This window comes from Anser cygnoides, chromosome 2, assembly GCF_040182565.1.
Source record: "Anser cygnoides isolate HZ-2024a breed goose chromosome 2, Taihu_goose_T2T_genome, whole genome shotgun sequence".
Taxonomy (NCBI): Eukaryota; Metazoa; Chordata; class Aves; order Anseriformes; family Anatidae; genus Anser; species Anser cygnoides.
The window spans coordinates 138323079-138340713 of NC_089874.1; the positions used below are offsets into that span (position 1 = coordinate 138323079).

General features: G+C 39.5%; 1 protein-coding gene across 3 annotated transcripts in view; it reads right to left on the bottom strand.

Annotated features, from left to right (window-relative positions):
* Positions 1-8600: 8600 nt before the first annotated feature.
* Positions 8601-17635, bottom strand: part of TRIQK (triple QxxK/R motif containing) — a 63188-nt gene continuing 54153 nt past the window's right edge. For all 3 annotated transcript variants that reach the window (XM_013172358.3, XM_048075261.2, XM_066990591.1), the window contains exon 4: positions 8601-13815. In XM_013172358.3, coding sequence (XP_013027812.1) covers positions 13702-13815 — 114 coding nt within the window. In that variant the 3' untranslated portion in view covers positions 8601-13701. The remainder of the gene's footprint in view (positions 13816-17635) is intronic.

Genomic DNA, 17635 nt, shown 5'->3' on the forward strand with positions numbered 1-17635 from the left:
CAAGGATCAGGGAACTGAGATATTGAATAGTAAAATGCTAGACTGTGGAGATAGACAAAAATTTCACTGGACTTGAATCTTCTTAAAATCTGGGGTTTTGTATTTGGGAGCTTCCGACTGTTTTTCTGCCATCAGCCAGTACGGCTCAAAGGAACGAAGGACACATTTTCCCCCACTGCTGGGGAAGAGGCTCTGCTAATGAAGACTCCTCCAGATTTTAGTAGGAATAAATTGTATACACCATGTTTTGAGAAACAGGTAGCAGAGTTCCATGTAGATAATTTTGCAGCCATTTTTAAATGGTATAAATCTTTTCACAATGAGCAACAGGTGAGATGCACCTGTAAACCATTTCTCTCAGTGCTTCAACAGGAGGATGTCCTACAACTGAATGATAAAGTCTGCCAGGAAAATTAAGCCATAATGTGAAATTCATGTTCAAAGGTGTTTAAAACAATTTGTTTACTGAATTCAGACAAATACCTCCAAACTGTTTTCATTACATTTAGTGCTAGCTAAGCCAAAACAAAAAATACAACACTGATAATAAGCTACAAGTCCATTCACATTAAGCATTAGGTAGACAAATAGCTTTCCTCTATTCCTCTGTGAGCTTCTTTCTATTCCAAATGTGGACAAATAAATCCTTATTATACATTCCTAGCATTAGATGATGAGGATGATAACAAAAATAATAGTAATTTACATTTAAATAGAATATTTAATTAATTCCACCTCTGGAATGAATCACAACATCTGGTTAAACACAGATAGTATCAATGTTGTGTGATAGATTAGGATCAGGAGAAGGGGAAACTGTGAATAAATAATAATAAAAAGAAAATTACTTGAATTGAGGTCTGTAGGAAAGCAACAGCTAAAAAATGCTTATCGTTGTGGAAAACTTCTATAGGGTGTATAGTAATCATGAGTTTTTGGAGATTTGCCTCAACCTAAAGACAAAATCTTAATCTGTATAGCTATCCTGATACCATATTTAGGGAGGGACTGGGGAGAGAAAAGCTGCCCGTGATGGACTGAAGTGTGCAGCTTCTCAGTGACTGTGAAATATGTTCTGAGCAAATCTCGGGATAAAGCCTGCTGGCACCACAAAGTGAGCAAAGTGAACCACTGTTTAAGATGCCTACATTCATCCCAACCTATCACATTTATCTTAATGAATTTAGTAGTACTCTGCATCATGGACTTAATTAAAATATGTAAAAGTATTTTAATATTTAATTTAATTTTAAAATATTTTAATTATTTATTACTTAATCATTAGAAATAAGTATTTTAGTCTGTGACTGAATAGAGTATACAACTGTTCAATTATTTTTTGGCGATGAGGGTCTAGGTTTCTTTTCCCCACTATAATTTCAATTTAGGACTATTCAGAAGTTGCAGCTTTATCTTGGCTTCCTGTGAAAAGTAGCAAATGCAAACCAGTTGTTTAATGCAGCACAAGAAAAAACACACGTGTGGGAGACAGCAAGTGACATAGCCTTTTGAAGTTCTGCTTAGATCTTGGTCATGATTAGAGAGAGATACAGCAGTGAAACACACTAGGAAAAAAACAAACAAACAAATAAAAAAAACCCCCACACTCTTGCTGTAATATCCACAACAGCTGATGAATTGCACAATTCAATGAACCCCCACAACTGCATAAATGTTGGGGAATTACAATATTTTTATCCTTGTTTATGTATGATAAAAGCTCTATTTTTCCATTTGCTTCATGAATTCCTAAACCATTTATTCCACACTCAAAACAAAGTTCTGTCATGCTTTTGATGCAGTTTGGGCTGCTTCTCCCTGGGTAGAGCTCTCTCTTCTTCAGCAGGGGTTGCACGCTGGACTGGACGTTTCTCCATGTCCTTGCTGGCTTCAGAAAATGTTTTGTCAGCAGAATGGGCCCATGCTGTCACCACGTGTGATAGAGCTTAGGGCGATACGAGAGTTTGGCTGAGCCTTGCAGTCCCACTGAGCCTTTCTCAGTGTCCAGGCCTTTATAATTCTTCCCCTGGGGAAAAGTGTTTGGCTTCTGATTTATCCCCCAAACCCTATTTGTCCTAGTCTAGTCCAAAACTACACTGTTTTGCTGGATAGTTTTTGAAAAGCTGGGCTAATGTTTCTGTTGTAAATTGGCCCCCAGGAGGCTCCCCCTGAGCACCGGGAGCACTTCTGTGCTGTGCGGGTGACGGAGCCCTGGCACAGGCTGCCCAGAGGCTGTGGGGTCTCCTCCTTGGAGCCCTTCAGAAGCCGCCTGGACGTGGTGCTGGGCACCCTGCTCTGGGTGTCCCTGCTTGGGCGCGGGTGGCACCGGGTGGCCTCCAGAGGGCCCTGACAGCCTCAGACACTCGGATTCTGTTGTGGCACAATCCTTGATCCACAGAAAATGAATTTATATGGGAACATTGTGGGTTTTGGAAGGAAAGATGGCTTGCTCACTTACTACAAGGCTAGTTCTCCAGGCAGGCTTTATAATGAACTCAATGGGGCTATGGTAATGTCGTTCATGTGTATGTTGCCAGTGTATTGCTTTAGTTTCTTAAGTTCTCCTTAAGTCATGCACAGAAAGGATAAAACTATGCTACAGCAAAATTAGAACATTTACATAAAAAGTTGAATTTGTTTGAATAGGCCCACAGTCTTTCTCAAAATCCTCTACTACCATACAGACAATAGCCACAGGCCACCCTAAGAGCAGTTGGTGGCAGCCCTTCAGAGATCACAGTCCCACAAACCTGCACGCCCAGAAGCAAATTTATTACTGGCATGCTGTGAAGTGGGCCAGCCTGTCACCAGGTTGTTCCAAAAGTTACCCATAAGGTCCCAGTGCAGACAAGGGGCCGATAAGCTGGGAGGGCAGCCATCCTTCGAAGGCAGGGTCACACATCTACAGCTCCAGACTGCCTTCTGCTCCCTGGTGACTTCTGGTGTGGGCAGCTGTCCACTGTACATCCAGATCAGCCAAAAATCAACCCTAAACCAACCCAACTTCCAAGTTCCCTTCATTTATGACTAGAGTTGGATTTAGACACCATCCTCCTGACAACTTAGCGTACAGGCTTTGTGTCCCCTGAGGCTTCTGCTCATCCTCCCACCTGCATTCCTGTCTCGGTTTTGCCTCCAGGGTATTGCTTGCACAGGAGTGCTTCGGGGATAAGCCCTGTCAATGCTTAAACAGCTCAGAGGGCTGATGCAGCAGCAGGGAGCATCATCAGCCACCCTGGCCCTGCAGGGACTGAAGAGTCCCAGAGCAGGCGAAGGGGAGAAGTGTCCTGAGGGCATAACCATGAGCAGACCCCTGCCTTCTGTAACATAAACTGCCCTGCCAGAGGTGCTGCATCCATCCCTGTGAGCAACGGCGATCTGCATCAGCCAGAGTGAATCAAGCTACCATCTGTGTGGGCATTTTTTAATTTTTTTTTTTTTAATGCAGCTGCCACATATATATAGAAAGCAAGTCATTAGGAACATTATGGTATTAGTCAAATCAACTTTGTTTTTCAGAGGGATGAAAGCTAGATATGTAATTCACAAATAGTGGGTGTTGGTGGGTGGTAGCGTTACACAGAGGCTCTCAAGCTCTTTTCTCCTGTGTGAGCAAGTTTTCATTCTTGGAGAGGCATACTGTGTAACTGCTGTTAAGTGGCCATGCAAGGTTTATTTTTCCCAAGCTCCCAGGTAGGATGAGCTCGCCAAAGCCTTGGTCTTTGGATGGAGAGGCAGAGCTGCTCCTTCGGGCCACGACACTGTTGTGGGTTTGAGGTTCTGGAAGAAGGGACTCCTCTGATTGCTGGTTGCTACCCTCATTTCAGGACTGCATATTCAGCCTTACACATCACTGATTATTCTTCCACTGGGACATACAAGGCCCAAACATTTTTCCGTTGTGCTTTCCAAACAAGGACAAGAGCATCTTTTCTGGAGTACTTTATCCCAGTTCCACCTTCAAGGACATCTGTGATGTCTGCCTCTGAATGATTAAGACTAGCATACAGCAGAGCTTTTATAGAATATCCTCCTTTTCTTCCTCATTAGTCTGCAAACTTCAGCTCACAGCCTATGCTAAGGTCAAGGAACACCTTGTGAGAGGAGCAACATAAGACAGAAACTCTCACACATGTCATGGTCTCTGTATTCCTCAAGACTTCTGAGACACAGAAGAACTTGACAGCACACGAAAATGTTGCTGGTGGATCTGTTTTTGATATTTGTCTGTGAGGCACGTAATAGTGGGGTATCTATATAAGCTGTAATTTAATGAACTGAGATCTTTATTTCTGCAGCTCTCCAAACTGGGGCAGCTAGGTAGCCTGGTGTTTTGTAATCCTGTTTTACTTAATTAAAGTCTTCATGTTGGCTGGGTGGAAAGATATGTTACCCTGTTGCTAGCAGATGATGAAAGGAGGCAGACATCATTAGTGTACATGACTCCTTCCTCAGCCTCCATCAGAGCTGGGGCCTCTGTAGTTCCTCTGGAACAGAATTAACATATTTCTCATTGAAATGTCTCTTTTCTCTCTTGTTCAGCTGCATACATTCCCCGTAACAAGTATTAAACTGTTTGGTTATCTGTAATGTGCCCAGACTTTCACAAAGGTTCATTCACAAATGAACTCCTGCTGTTAGGTCAAGGAAGGTCTATTTTAGTGCTTGCAGCTCCTATAATATTAAGCTGTTAATGAATTGACCAACTTTTCATCATACTTAGCATGAGGGATGCTTCTCATGGCCTCAACTCTGACTCCTGAAGAGCAAGATTTCACTGGGGTCCTCTCATAAGTTTTCTTGGGCTTATGCCATCGCAGGAGGGAGTGCATAAGAAGTAGCATCTGGCAGTACATCTGCATCCAGTCCCTGATGGCACCCTGAGATCCATCTGCTCAGGCGCGCTCCTCCCTTCGTACGGAGCTTGACATATCTGGTACCCCACTGCCAGACAACCTCAGCACACACTTCTTGCTCTGAGGGAGGCTGAGTCACTTTTTCAGTGTCTTCATCTTCTGCTGACCTCCTTGTTAACCTGATGTAAGAGTATGTGGTCTCTTTTCAAACTGCTCACGGCTCTCTGGAAGAAATCTGCTGAAGAGTCTTGACCTGAGCAAACAGACCAAAGACCCTAAAGTCTTAATTCTTTACAGAGGACACAAAAACAAAGCTGGTAACTGCAATAAATGTTGATGAGTGGGCGTGACAGATCTCCAGGCTTTGCAAGGAAGCAGCAAGGAAGCAAGGAGGGCCCCTAGGCCTGCTCCACTGTTAGCTGATCAGTTGAAAGTCAGTTGTTATTTCTTTGTTATTGTACACCATGATGCATTTTACATTATTGTACGTATCATCCAGTAGACCCTTTCAGAGAAACCAAATAATTGAATACTTAACAAGGATGCTTTAATTTTCTTCAGTTCTTGGAAATACACAATCGTTTTTTTATTCTGAGTTGGCAATGAAGATCTCCAAACTAGTGGTGGAATAGGAGGGATAACAGCTTTGTGGAAGCTACTCTACAGATTTGTACTGTAAGGCAGTGAGTATATGACAAAGGAGTAAGACCTACTTTTATCCTATATACATGTGCATCGTAATGAAAACTTCCTTTCTGTATTTATATTACCTTTTAAATTTAATACATTTTATGCCCATACATATCTCCTGTGCTGCAGCAATGATTACTGTTTCCAAATGCCCTTGCTCACAGGGAGTATTTTTCTTTCTCCTTATCTGTACATTTTACATGAAGATGTACAAAACAGAAGCTATCTTCTGCTGCACACAGTATTCATTTAGTGACATGTCTCTTCCGTGTCTAGGAGCATAACATAGTGTAGCAGAATCACTTGCCACCCAGGGTTCAGGGTGCAGCAATCAAAGGAAACACTGCAGATTGTCTCAGATGCATCGTCTCTCCATCACCCTGTACCACCAATATAGTCCATTCATAGCAGTGTGTATAAAAGAGATTAAACAATCTATGTGAAGAGTCTCGTACATGTTTATTTTTTTTCTTTTCAGTTGTTTTTCAGGAATTACAAACTCCAACATGATATCAAGCTGAAAATTTCCTAATACAGAAGGTAAAATTAGCAGTCAATGAATAATTTCAAAACCTTTGCTCTTGTTAGAGTTATAGATCTGAAATTTCCAAGAAGAAATTATCAAATTTCAGCATCACAGTCTTTGGAAAAATTCATACATATGACAAGTAATTCCTATTTTGATGCAACCTTTAAACAAAGAGAGGTAAATTACCATTGTGTAACATTTCAAATGAGATGCTACATTTGACCAAACTGTATTAAACCAAAACAAAACAGCTTTTCTATTAATTAAAGATGATGAATGTCTATGAGAAATAAACAAATAAATAAATCTGCAGTATTGTCATGAATAATACAATCATGTTTTTAGCTTGCCTTACTTTAATGTGAACTCACAAGTCTTCATGTGTAAGTGTGAAGACTGTTAAATAACATTCACAGGAATACAGCAGGTTTTAAAGGGCTGCTTTTCATACTCAAAATCTGGAAAAATTTTCCTAACATAGGTTGCCCAACTTTAAGTGAATTTGTGGCTTTGGTAATCATAGAATCATGGAATGGTTTGGGTTGGAAGGGACCTTAAAGCCCACCCAGTTCCAGCCCCCTGCCATGGGCAGGGACACCTCCCACCACACCAGGTTGCCCAAAGCCCCATCCAGCCTGGCCTTGAGCACCTCCAGGGATGGGGCATCCACAGCTTCTCTGGGCAGCCTGTGCCAGGGCCTCACCACCCTCTGAGTGAAGAATTTCATCCTAACCTCTAAACTAGATCTCCCCTCTTCTAGTTTAAAGCCATTCCCCCTTGTCCTATCACTATCTGCCTGAATAAAAAGTTGCTCTCCAAGTAAAAAGTTGCTCTTCAAAGACCTGAAGAAGCCTCTCTACTGTCACCAGTGATCTGAAGAAGCCCCTCTACTGTCTTCTCTGTTCAGCACTTTCTATTATTATTTGAAGGGCAAAGACACAGTGGCACAAAGGTAAAGTAATGCCTGAGATGAGCAGATTGAGAATAGCTACAGTTAATGAACAAATAAACTCAGATACGACCATCTGACTTTTAAGAAGGGACAGTCATAAGCTCATTTGGGCAGCAAGAACCCATGCTACAGTTATTAAAACAGCCCTGCTTTAATTAGAAAACTATAGCACCTTAGCTCATCTTTTTAAATGAGAAGCTAAAGGAAGCCATCAAAAGACAAGAAAGCAGATAATGACATAAGAACTCTAACTATGTGGGCCAGTGTGAAGGCTCCTGAGGTAAGAAAGGCTAAAAAAAAATCTCCCTGACTTCAGATTTTACTGTCCTTCCCAAAGCAGAGCAGGTCTTTCTGTATTATAGCGTAATAACTATTTGAGGTCTCTTCAGTTTCAGCCAGGTGAGAGCAATGCAGGTGGCAGCTCATCCTGCCCTTGCAAAAGAATAACGTCTACAGATTTCCTACCGAAAGTAGTAAGCATGAGCCTGGCACCCTTTTACTGGAAAGCAGTCCCACGCTGAGTAAGGCAAACAACTATGCAGAAACAAGTTTCAAACAGACAACAACAACAAAAGAAGACTTTTCTGGCACCTCTCTGAGAACCCAATAAATAAAAGTAAAAAGCCTCAACCTCTCAGCTTCTCTTTATTTATGGTAAAAAATCAGGCTCCAGTGATGGTAGGAGACTCGCCCTCTAGGTTAAGCACTGCTCTGTTCTTTTTTGTAGCCTGTCCAAAGCAATCCAGGAGTGCAGTCCACTCCAAACACCAGCAGGTCCCTGCTGAGCAGGGGTGATGCTTGAGGAGTGCAGAATCAGCAAAAGGGCTCCCCGGCCATTTCCCTCCCTGTCTGTCCTCTCTGCTGTTCAGATCACAGGAGAAGAAGGTGTCTCCAGAGAAATGAAGACATTGCCAATATCAGTAAGAACATTTACATTTAACTCCATAGCAGACACACAATGCTACTTTAGCTTGGCTTTTTTTGTTGGTTGTTGTTTTTAATGTGAAGGGAGCAACAATTAGCCAGGTGTAAATTTACCAAACCACTTTATTCCTTACTTAAATATATGAACCATTGATCCAGCGAGAAGTTGCTTCGTTTCAGACATCTTTATTTCCTCCTGCCCCCCTCCCCCCCTTTTATTTTTCCCTACAAAAAATAAAAAGTTGAGTGAGCTCTGATTTGACATCAGAGTTAGCATTTCTTCCATCCTCTTCTCCAGCAACATGGTGACTTGCATGGTGGCTGTCTGCTGGAAGAACTGGCCATTTTCGTTCTTTTTCTTTCCACTCTCATTCCCAGGGGGGCTGTGATAGGACAAAGGTATCGGTTTGTCACCATACTCCATACTTACCTCCTGTGCCTCTGCTTTATAAATTCCTACAATTTCCTTGTGAAATGGCAGACTCACTTCTTCGAAGGTGCAGCAAAATGAAGCTTTTCATACCTCATAATATCCATATCTATAACTGACCAGAACAAACACCTTTTGGGAAGAATTTGGAAAAACTAGATAAGCTGCCAGCTTTTATCTGCTTTTCAGTGACTAAGAATAAGACAAGGGAATCAGGACTCTCGTTTGACTAGTCATGTATTTATTTGTGGCTTTAACATGCAAAAACAGTATAACAATTATAGAAGTTAGAAAAAATATATAGCACTGAAAAAAGTACTCATGCAAAATGAGGCTTCTACTTGAACTATTCTTCACAATCACCAGTTAGTTGATTTGTCCCAATATTTATAGTTCATCGTTAAAACTGCCAAAACTGGCAACCACCAGGATTGTTGTCTCAATTAAGGACAGTAAACAGATTGTCCCATTTTTTTAAATGAAAAAATCCAAAATGTAATACTTCACAGTTTAACATGTTTATTCATTTAAACGAGCTAAAAAATAGTGGTGTGACATCTGCTTGAGAGACACTGGTACCTAACATTTTGGCTGTCTCCCCACCAATTTGGTTCTGATTAAGGGGGGGTGGGGGTGGAAGAAGAGTAGAGGATTCTGTCAGTTAAATGCATTGATAAACTACAAAAAAAATATTTCTTCACTCTTGGAAAAGTGTAGAAATACATCTATGAAAGAATGTATTACAGCAAACTAAGAGGATGATGGGGAAAAGTGCTGCGATATATCAGCGTCGGCTCTTTCAGGGAAAAATATTGTAAGCATATGATCACAGACAATCTTTGCCAGTTTATTTATCTCATGGATTCATTTCCCAAAGTGCAGGCATAATCCACCACAAAATCTTTTAAGAAGCAGTTCCAACGTCACATTTCTGCTGTCTTATTGATGTGCCATATTGTTATTTTCTTAGTCATAAGCATCACTAATTATTATGCTACTGTAAGTAAAACTTGAAATGCAATCAAGATCTGTAGTATCCTGTTTGTTGGCACTCTAACTTGCATAGTCTGCATTTCAAGTACAGTACTTTACAGAAAATTGTCCCAAATGCATTTGACCTTCACCAGTTGGCTCAGTTGTGCCTTTTATAGGCGCAATCCCATACATCAGAGCAAAATGAATCATAACTCTACTGGGAGCTGCTAGCAACGTTTTCCTCTCCGAAGGGGCAGCATTCAAAACTTGGCCCTAATTCAGCAGAAAAGCCTCTTCCTTGGTAGCAGTTTTCATGGACATGGGATGGGTAGTTTTGTAGGGCTTCCACTGTGCCTTCGCTCAGTTGGGTTGTTTAGAAGTTGCTTCCAAACACAGCTTGTTAGGTCAGCTATTCTAGATTATACCTAAATGAAAGGATGAGTTTGCTGGTGTTGTACATCTTTGCAGTTATGTACGTGCTGTCCCTGCTACAAGCTGGTCTGATGAATGGAAGGAGCTATGACATACCCTGAATCACATGATGTCCATATGATATGCAACAGTGAAGTTTAAATAAAGCGTTCTTCAACAAAAGTTTAAATACATCTCTAGGGTCCATTAGGGAAATGCTTAACATGCCTCCTAAGCTTCCAGTAAAATATATTTATGGACTCTAGGAAATAGAGTTAAAGCCTTTCCTTGGCAATGCTCACCAGCAGCACTAGTAAAACTACTATACTGAGGCTTCTGTCCTGAGATGGTCTACATGCTGGTTCTGCCTCTGTGGGATCAAAGGGAAAAGAAAAACTGCTGAGGAAATATTTACTGAGCAAAATCACTGCTGGAAGGCTGTCGTGCCTTCCTAGCCAGAGACTCTTCCAGATGGGACATCCTCTCCCACCCACTGCGCGAGGGCCCAGTACAGGCATCTCCACCACAACCTCTGCCTGAAAGAAACTCTGTTTACTCCACAAGCAGACTGAAGTCTACCCTGTTCCCAGAGGTAAATACCCTTGAAAAAACCTACCCAGTCAAGCCAGGGCTGCTGTGTAAGTGATTTGATCAGCAATCTTTCTTTGAAGCAAGTGTATAAAAGTATCACTTTTATAATAAAGTCAACTTGTCTGAAGTTGATGGGAGCTACACGGAACAACTTCATCTACAGAAAATCTGCTGTATTGGTATTGGATAAGATGCCAAGGGAAGTTCTCTTTATTGTCTTTTAAGTATTCATAGGCTACACTTAGTCTGAATATGAGCTCAGAGGTTAGAAAGGTATAGAATAATATAAATATTCTAAAGCTGGTGAATATCACTGTGCACATTTGAACATTGTGCTGTCCAGATTGCTTTAGTGTCCTTCAAAATGTATATGTAATTCAATGTGATACCTCCAACATTAATAAGAGCACAAAGATAATACAAATACATTTATTATTAACATAGGCACTAAGCAACTCATACAAAGATAGATGGTCCAAAAATAAGGAGGCATATTTCAGTCTGTGATATAATTAAGAGCAAAATAAGCCACATGTTTGCAAGATTCAAATCAGTCCCTATTCTAAATTACCAGGTATGGTCACTAGAAAGTAAAAATAACTTCAGGTTAGATTATGATCTCCTTTGAGTAAATCAGTTGTAATTTCAGCGAATTCATAAATGAGTAAGCTCATAATCCAAACTCATTGTTAATGTTGTTGTGCTTGTGCCTTTTAGAAAAACAGGGATAAAAAAATTTATGAAAGGTGGAAGCTTTTAGCTTTAAAAACATATTGACATGGTTCCTTTAGAAATTATTGTGCTGATAAGAGAAACAGTGTGCTTCCTGCAATATTTACCAGGTATTTCTGTGTACACTGAACAGAACTCTATCCAGTTTATTTAAGCAACAGAAAATCTTCTCATTACATGAAAATATCTTTCATGCAAATGAGAAGGCCTAACCTTAACGAAGCCAACAGACAAACTGCAAACTATGGTACTTGTGGGCAATATGGACTGATAAGCCACAAAACAGGAAAGTCGCTTCAGTCACACATTTATGCACTTCAGATTTTGTCTATGAGTCATAATTATGGGAAATGAGATCTTCATGTTCTAAGAACTTCATAAATTTGACAGTAAGAATAGCATGCTTTTTAATGTAACCAAGTCAGAAAGCAAGTTACGAGACAACTTGCATGATGGGGATAACCACACATCATTCTGAGACCACATACCACCCAGGGAGCTACATAAACACATTAAGAAAGCAATCCTTCCAGCATTTTATGGAACAAGAAAATTGCTCATGCAAAGTAAAAGGAGAGGTCTGTAGGTTCTGTGACATGTGGTGTGGCACTGGTGAAATGAACGGCATGTCACATCCAAGAAGACAGATTGTGATATGCTTTTCTCTGCACTGAAAGGCGGGCCATGTGTCAGAAAATGCTTCACCATAAATTCAACGTGTTGGTAAGCGTTTGGTCACGTATAAGAGTATTACCCGCCTATAAGTCATATGAATGTATAAATGTTAAGATTTTGTGTCTGTAACAGTCATAATTAGAAAATGAGAAATATTTGCATGTATATGTTTTTCCCTTTCATATTCTTGGAAGACGGTTGTACTCTGAATTTCTAGAGGAGTTGTTTTGCATTACATAAAGTGAATGAGGAGTACGAGAGATAAGAAGTGTATCCTTAGAGAGCCATAACGTATATGGTCATAGTTACTGTATGGTTTAAAAATTAACTGCATTGATCTAAGTTCCTTAAGTGGTGATAATGGGACTGTGTCAATTTAAAATAAATATATTTTCCATTATAACAGTTGCTAGGATTTGGTATGCCTTTGTCTTCAAAATCAGTGTATGGAATCTTACTCAGGCATTTCTGGAAAAGTCAGTAAATGTCTCATTTACAATTAAACCTAACCTTCAGCCCACAGACTAGTATCAAAGATACAACCAAGCTAGTCTGCTAACAAGATTTCAGAATTATAGTAGCTTTTCTGGAAGTTAATCTGCCTAACTTATTTGCACATTCAGCACTAATGGCTCCATGCTCTTCTTGGTTTCAAAACAAAACCAAACTAGAGAAAGACTGACCACAAATTTAAAGGATCAAACCAAAACCTTTACAACCATAAGCTCAGTAATATGCTGAAGCTGAAGCAGAACAGTGTAAAGGCAGAATTTAACAGCTCCCTGCAGCTGCTTTGACATACCAACTTCTTCAAGTTGCTTGTGGTTATCAAAGGCATCAGAAATGTTATCTACACTGCATATTCTGAAAGAGACTTTGTGAAAATTAAAGGATGACACAGAGCCAAGATTTTCCCAATTATTAGAAGTGTACATAAAAAAAAAAAGCCTCTTAATACTTACAACTTCACACATTAGTTTGATGATAAAAATGATTGTATAACCACAAAGAATTTTTTTACAACATCCCCCTCACAGGTAGAGCCAGTTGATACCACAAACAACAGGAAGAGTATAATTAAAATATAATTTTGACTTTATATTAATAATAGAGCAATACACTAATTAAACCCAACATCGACTGAACTTTCTATTTACACTAGTTCAGACAGCACAGGAGGCAAAGAACTGTGTTTCAGAGGCATATGCGAATGCTAGAGCTTCTGTCATCCAGGTGCCATTTCTGACAGAACACATGTGTGCTGAACAGTTGGCAAAAGAATGAAAAAGATTACTGTAGATATATGGGCACACAGAATCTGGGATGACATAAAATTAAGTCCATATAGGAGGTGACAGACTGCTTCTAAAAAGATAATTTTTTCCTACAATTTCTTCCATCTTTGTGTGTGCATGTGTGCGCACACATTTACAAGAAAGATTAAAAGGGAGAGAAAGACCGAGGGTTTTTTGATATACTTTAAATATAAAACAATAAAAGATTATTTTATTTGGTATTTCTGCTTCCTCTTGGGAAAGGGAAAGGAACTTAATTTGGCTATTAGGAAGCTTTGATTCCTAAATTTACTCAAGGCAGATTCTTCTCCTGTGAAGTCAGCATCAATACCCATGATAATAATAGCACCTGTCTTTCGACATCAAAGTTCTCTGCCTGAGAAAAAATAATGTAAACAATAAACTTCATGTGTTGTACTGCAGCTCCTGGCTTCGGTGTTAACCAAATATACTTGCCGGGCGTGAGTGTTCTTCGTTTATTTTGGAGATCTGGAATGTAGAAGTAACTGATGTATTGCAAAACTTACTAATTTGGACTGCAAGAAATGGCATTGTTTACTGTCTCACAGTGAAGAGACTGTGTGTTCCTACGTAGTCTTGTTCAAGCTGAAGAAATCGTGATGATAGATTCATTGCATCTGCTAGTTTTCATCTGGATCCAGATCAAGGTCAACTTCATTGGAAATGTTAAGATAAAAGAAAGCATAGAAAGCCAACAAAAATACCAATATAGCTGCAAGGACAAGGGCAACTTCCTGCAGAAAAAAAAAAAAAAAGCAAAACAAAAACTGTTAGGAACACTATCATAATTTAAGATAAATAAGAAATAAATGTTACTTCCCCTCTATAATGCACATCAAAATAACACCAGACGTAGACTCTGCATAATGTATCAATACTTTAATGATTTCTTCTTTTTGATTACCAATTCAGAGTGTTATAAAACCCATTCACTTAATAAAGATTTTGGTGAGTTTGATACACCGCCAGAAATAAGATCCTTGGCTCAAAGATCTTGGTCTGACCTAGAAATAGGAGCTTTATGTCCTTTTATTATTCCATCCCTTCCTTTTCAAAAGAAAACAGAATTCATGAACCACAGTTTTGAACACAAATTTAAGTTATGAATTTACACTGTGAATTTTGATGTTTTCTAGCAATATGTTACTGCTTTTTGCCAACAAATTTGTAATTTTTTAATGAAGCAAACACAGTATGGTGGAAGTCAATGAAAATTGCTACCTCTACCTCCCAACCTCCTGGCATACATTACAATATGGATCTACAAAATCCTTCAGAATTGGATGAAACTTTTCTTCTTTCCTCTCTTCAATAAGGCAAAAAGCACAACAATTCGCACTTGCCTCTCTTCCCATAAAATATTGCAACTTGCTGCATCTTCCTTAATTAACATAAAAGAGTCTTCCAAAGTATACATGATTTATAGCAGCTTTCAGAATCAGAAAAAAATGTTTTTCTACTAAACGTCATATTCACTATGTGACTGCCTATCATCATATTCTATCTTAAGGCTGGACTCTGTTAAGCTCCAGCTTTAGATCTTGGATATAACAAATCAGAGTGTGATCATCCTCTTTAAAACACTACTTCTCGCAAAGTTGCAGTGTTTCAGATTTTTAAGTTTTTATTTTCCAGGAAAGCACAGCACACTCCCTTTACCGTTGACTCTCATTTTGTTAGACAATAAAAGAAGAAATACAGATTTGAGAAAAACCCCTGTGTTCCTCCAGCCCACAGTAAGTACCACTTTCACAGCTAACAGCACGCGCCGCTTCCTTACCTATCACCGTGAAGGATTTTTGAAATCATGTACTGGGGTACACGTACAAATCATGTACTCATAAGGAACAGGTCAGTTTGCCCACCCCCACAAACCACCTACTCCCTACAAAAAGAAGCAATAATCTCTCCTCAGAATCTCAGCTTCATGTTAACCTACAAATCATCTGCATCAGAGCAACCCACCCATATACTTAAAAGGGGAGAAACAGTTTAATGCATTTATAGCAACTAATCTGAATTGGTACAGAAGATGCTTACATCAAACTTACTCTGCCAGTGGGACAGAAGGGAGATGCCTACACCTCACCTAGACAATCAGGCAACCTTTCCAGGTGAAGGAGAGGATCTGGCCCTCTTCAGTGTAAGATTCCTTGTGTCCTAAACAAGAAATCTAAACGAGGTCACAGGGACACCCTCTAAAAATGCCTGTTTCTCCCCTTAGACTATGAAGGGAGTGTAGATGATGGGTCAGGTGTAGAGATCTACGCTGCAGGACAAGTCCCATCCGGGATCTCCAGATTCGTGGTAGCTTTGTGACTGACTTTGCACGTCCACTGCCATGAAGGAGTTAAAAGTGTGTTAGCTTCACTTTTTAAAGTCTAGCCCATAATCTGGCATTCTTCTATAGAACAGCATTTCATTTGCATTTACATGAATGCATTATATAGTTTATCAGAATGTTGGATCAATAATTCAACATATGCCGTCTAATAAACTTTGAAATACTACTGCCTAGTTGGTGTAAGCTTTATAGAAGTCTTTGTTCTATAGAAACCTTTGCTTTACATTTTATATGGATGATTAATTGATATGCACTTTAAATTTATTTTACATTAAAATCGTTCCTGTAAATTTGCTGAGGCTGTTTGCTAAGGATTTCAGCTACATTTTCCTCTTAGAGTTATCCCATTCTCTGAGCCTTACCCTCCTGTTTTTATATGATTTGATTAAAAAAAAAATACATCTAATTCACTAATATATTAAAGGAAAGTGATTTTTGCTTTGTTGCAGTTACAACACGTCAGTATCTCACAAAAGGGCATGGCAGCATCAGACAGGTTTCATTTATTTCCTTGTATCCACAGCTGTGCTCCCAGACCCATCTGGCCACACAGCTACTAATCTTAAGAGGATGTAATAAACAAGTGACATACAACTGCAAGCTCCATCTGCTCAGGAGAGTGGACAACAAAACCGTACAATGCAGGCACCGTTCACACTTGACACAGACAGCAAATTCATTCCAGTATTAAAAGTTTTTTCCCTTGTTTGGATGTCACACTTGCCATGTTTTCTGCTCTACAATCAGGCCACCTTCCCTCTCCCTTCTCCCCAGACTCCCTTATGAAATACCGCGGTAGCAGCAGCAAAACTGGGGGGAATGTTTGCATTAAAGATATGTTTTCTGGGATGCAAAACTGGGAAAATCTTGATTTTATCCTCAGGCTGCCCAATAACTGCTTGGGAGCAGCTCTTTAATTTCTCTCTGCCTAAGTTTTACAGCAAGTAACACCATGATAACATTACTTTCCTTACACAGGCATTAGGATGTAGGTGAATGGATCAGTATTTATTAACCCTGGGAATGACAAGCCTTATTGAAATTCCAAGCTTGAGAATTATGCAAGCACCTTAATTCTGAGTTACTGAAGAAGGCCAAGTAACAAAAATCTAAAATAAATGGTCTAACAAAGGACGCCTGGCTCTTAGCTAGGGATATGCAGTCTCTTAAGAATTGTATCCAGTTTATGAACTTTTATAAACATAAATTTTGCAATGTAAGTAGCAAATGAGATGCTACACCACTACACTGTCTGTGCAACAACAGTACATATTGTCATTCTAATTTGTTTTATACTTATCAGGCTTTGCTATTTGTATTTTAAGCCATGCATAGAAATGAAATGTTAAAATACTCCCCGCTTGGCATATATAGCTCCCTTTCTCTTGCACTTTATGGATCATCCCTATCATCCCTCTGCGAAATCCATTTACTCTGAGGATTTCACCATGAATAATTAACCAATAAGAAGAAGTCTTATAGAAATAAACTTAAAATGATCACAGGGCTTTTTCTCCTTTTTTCTTTTTTCTTTTATAACACGGTGCAGAACACTAGGAAATAAAATCCCTGCTCTCAAATTCCAAAGTACAGTCAAAGAAGCTTTTAAAAGGAACACAATTTTCTACTATATTCTCTCAAAATTAGAATTTCTGCAGAAATCTATTGATTGCAGCTTAGTTAAGTTTGTCAGAAACTTCTCCATAAAGGAAACACATGCCATTACAAAATACCGTAGATTTAATTCTCCTATCATTTTTGTCAGTTTTATGTCTCTCATGCCAAAATACTCTGGTAATGTCCTCAGATTCAACCTGATGGAATAAGTTGCAGAGTTGGGATCTAAATAAGAGGGGGAATGGGCTAAAGTTGCGACAGGGGAGTTTTAGGTTGGATGTTAGGAAGTACTTCTTTACCGAAAGGGTTATTAAGCATTGGAACGGGCTGCCCAGGGAGGTGGTGGAGTCACCATCCCTGGAGGTCTTTAAAAGACGTTTAGATGTAGAGCTTAGGGATATGGTTTAGTGGAGTACTTAGTGTTAGGTCGGAGGTTGGACTCGATGATCTTGAGGTCTCTTCCAACCTAGAGAAATCTGTGAATCTGTAATCAGGATATGAAAAAACATGGGGGACTAGGTGGGGAAAATATGTTGAATATAGTTGTACATATTTGGACACTGTGTATAACAGTATCAGATACCATGTATATA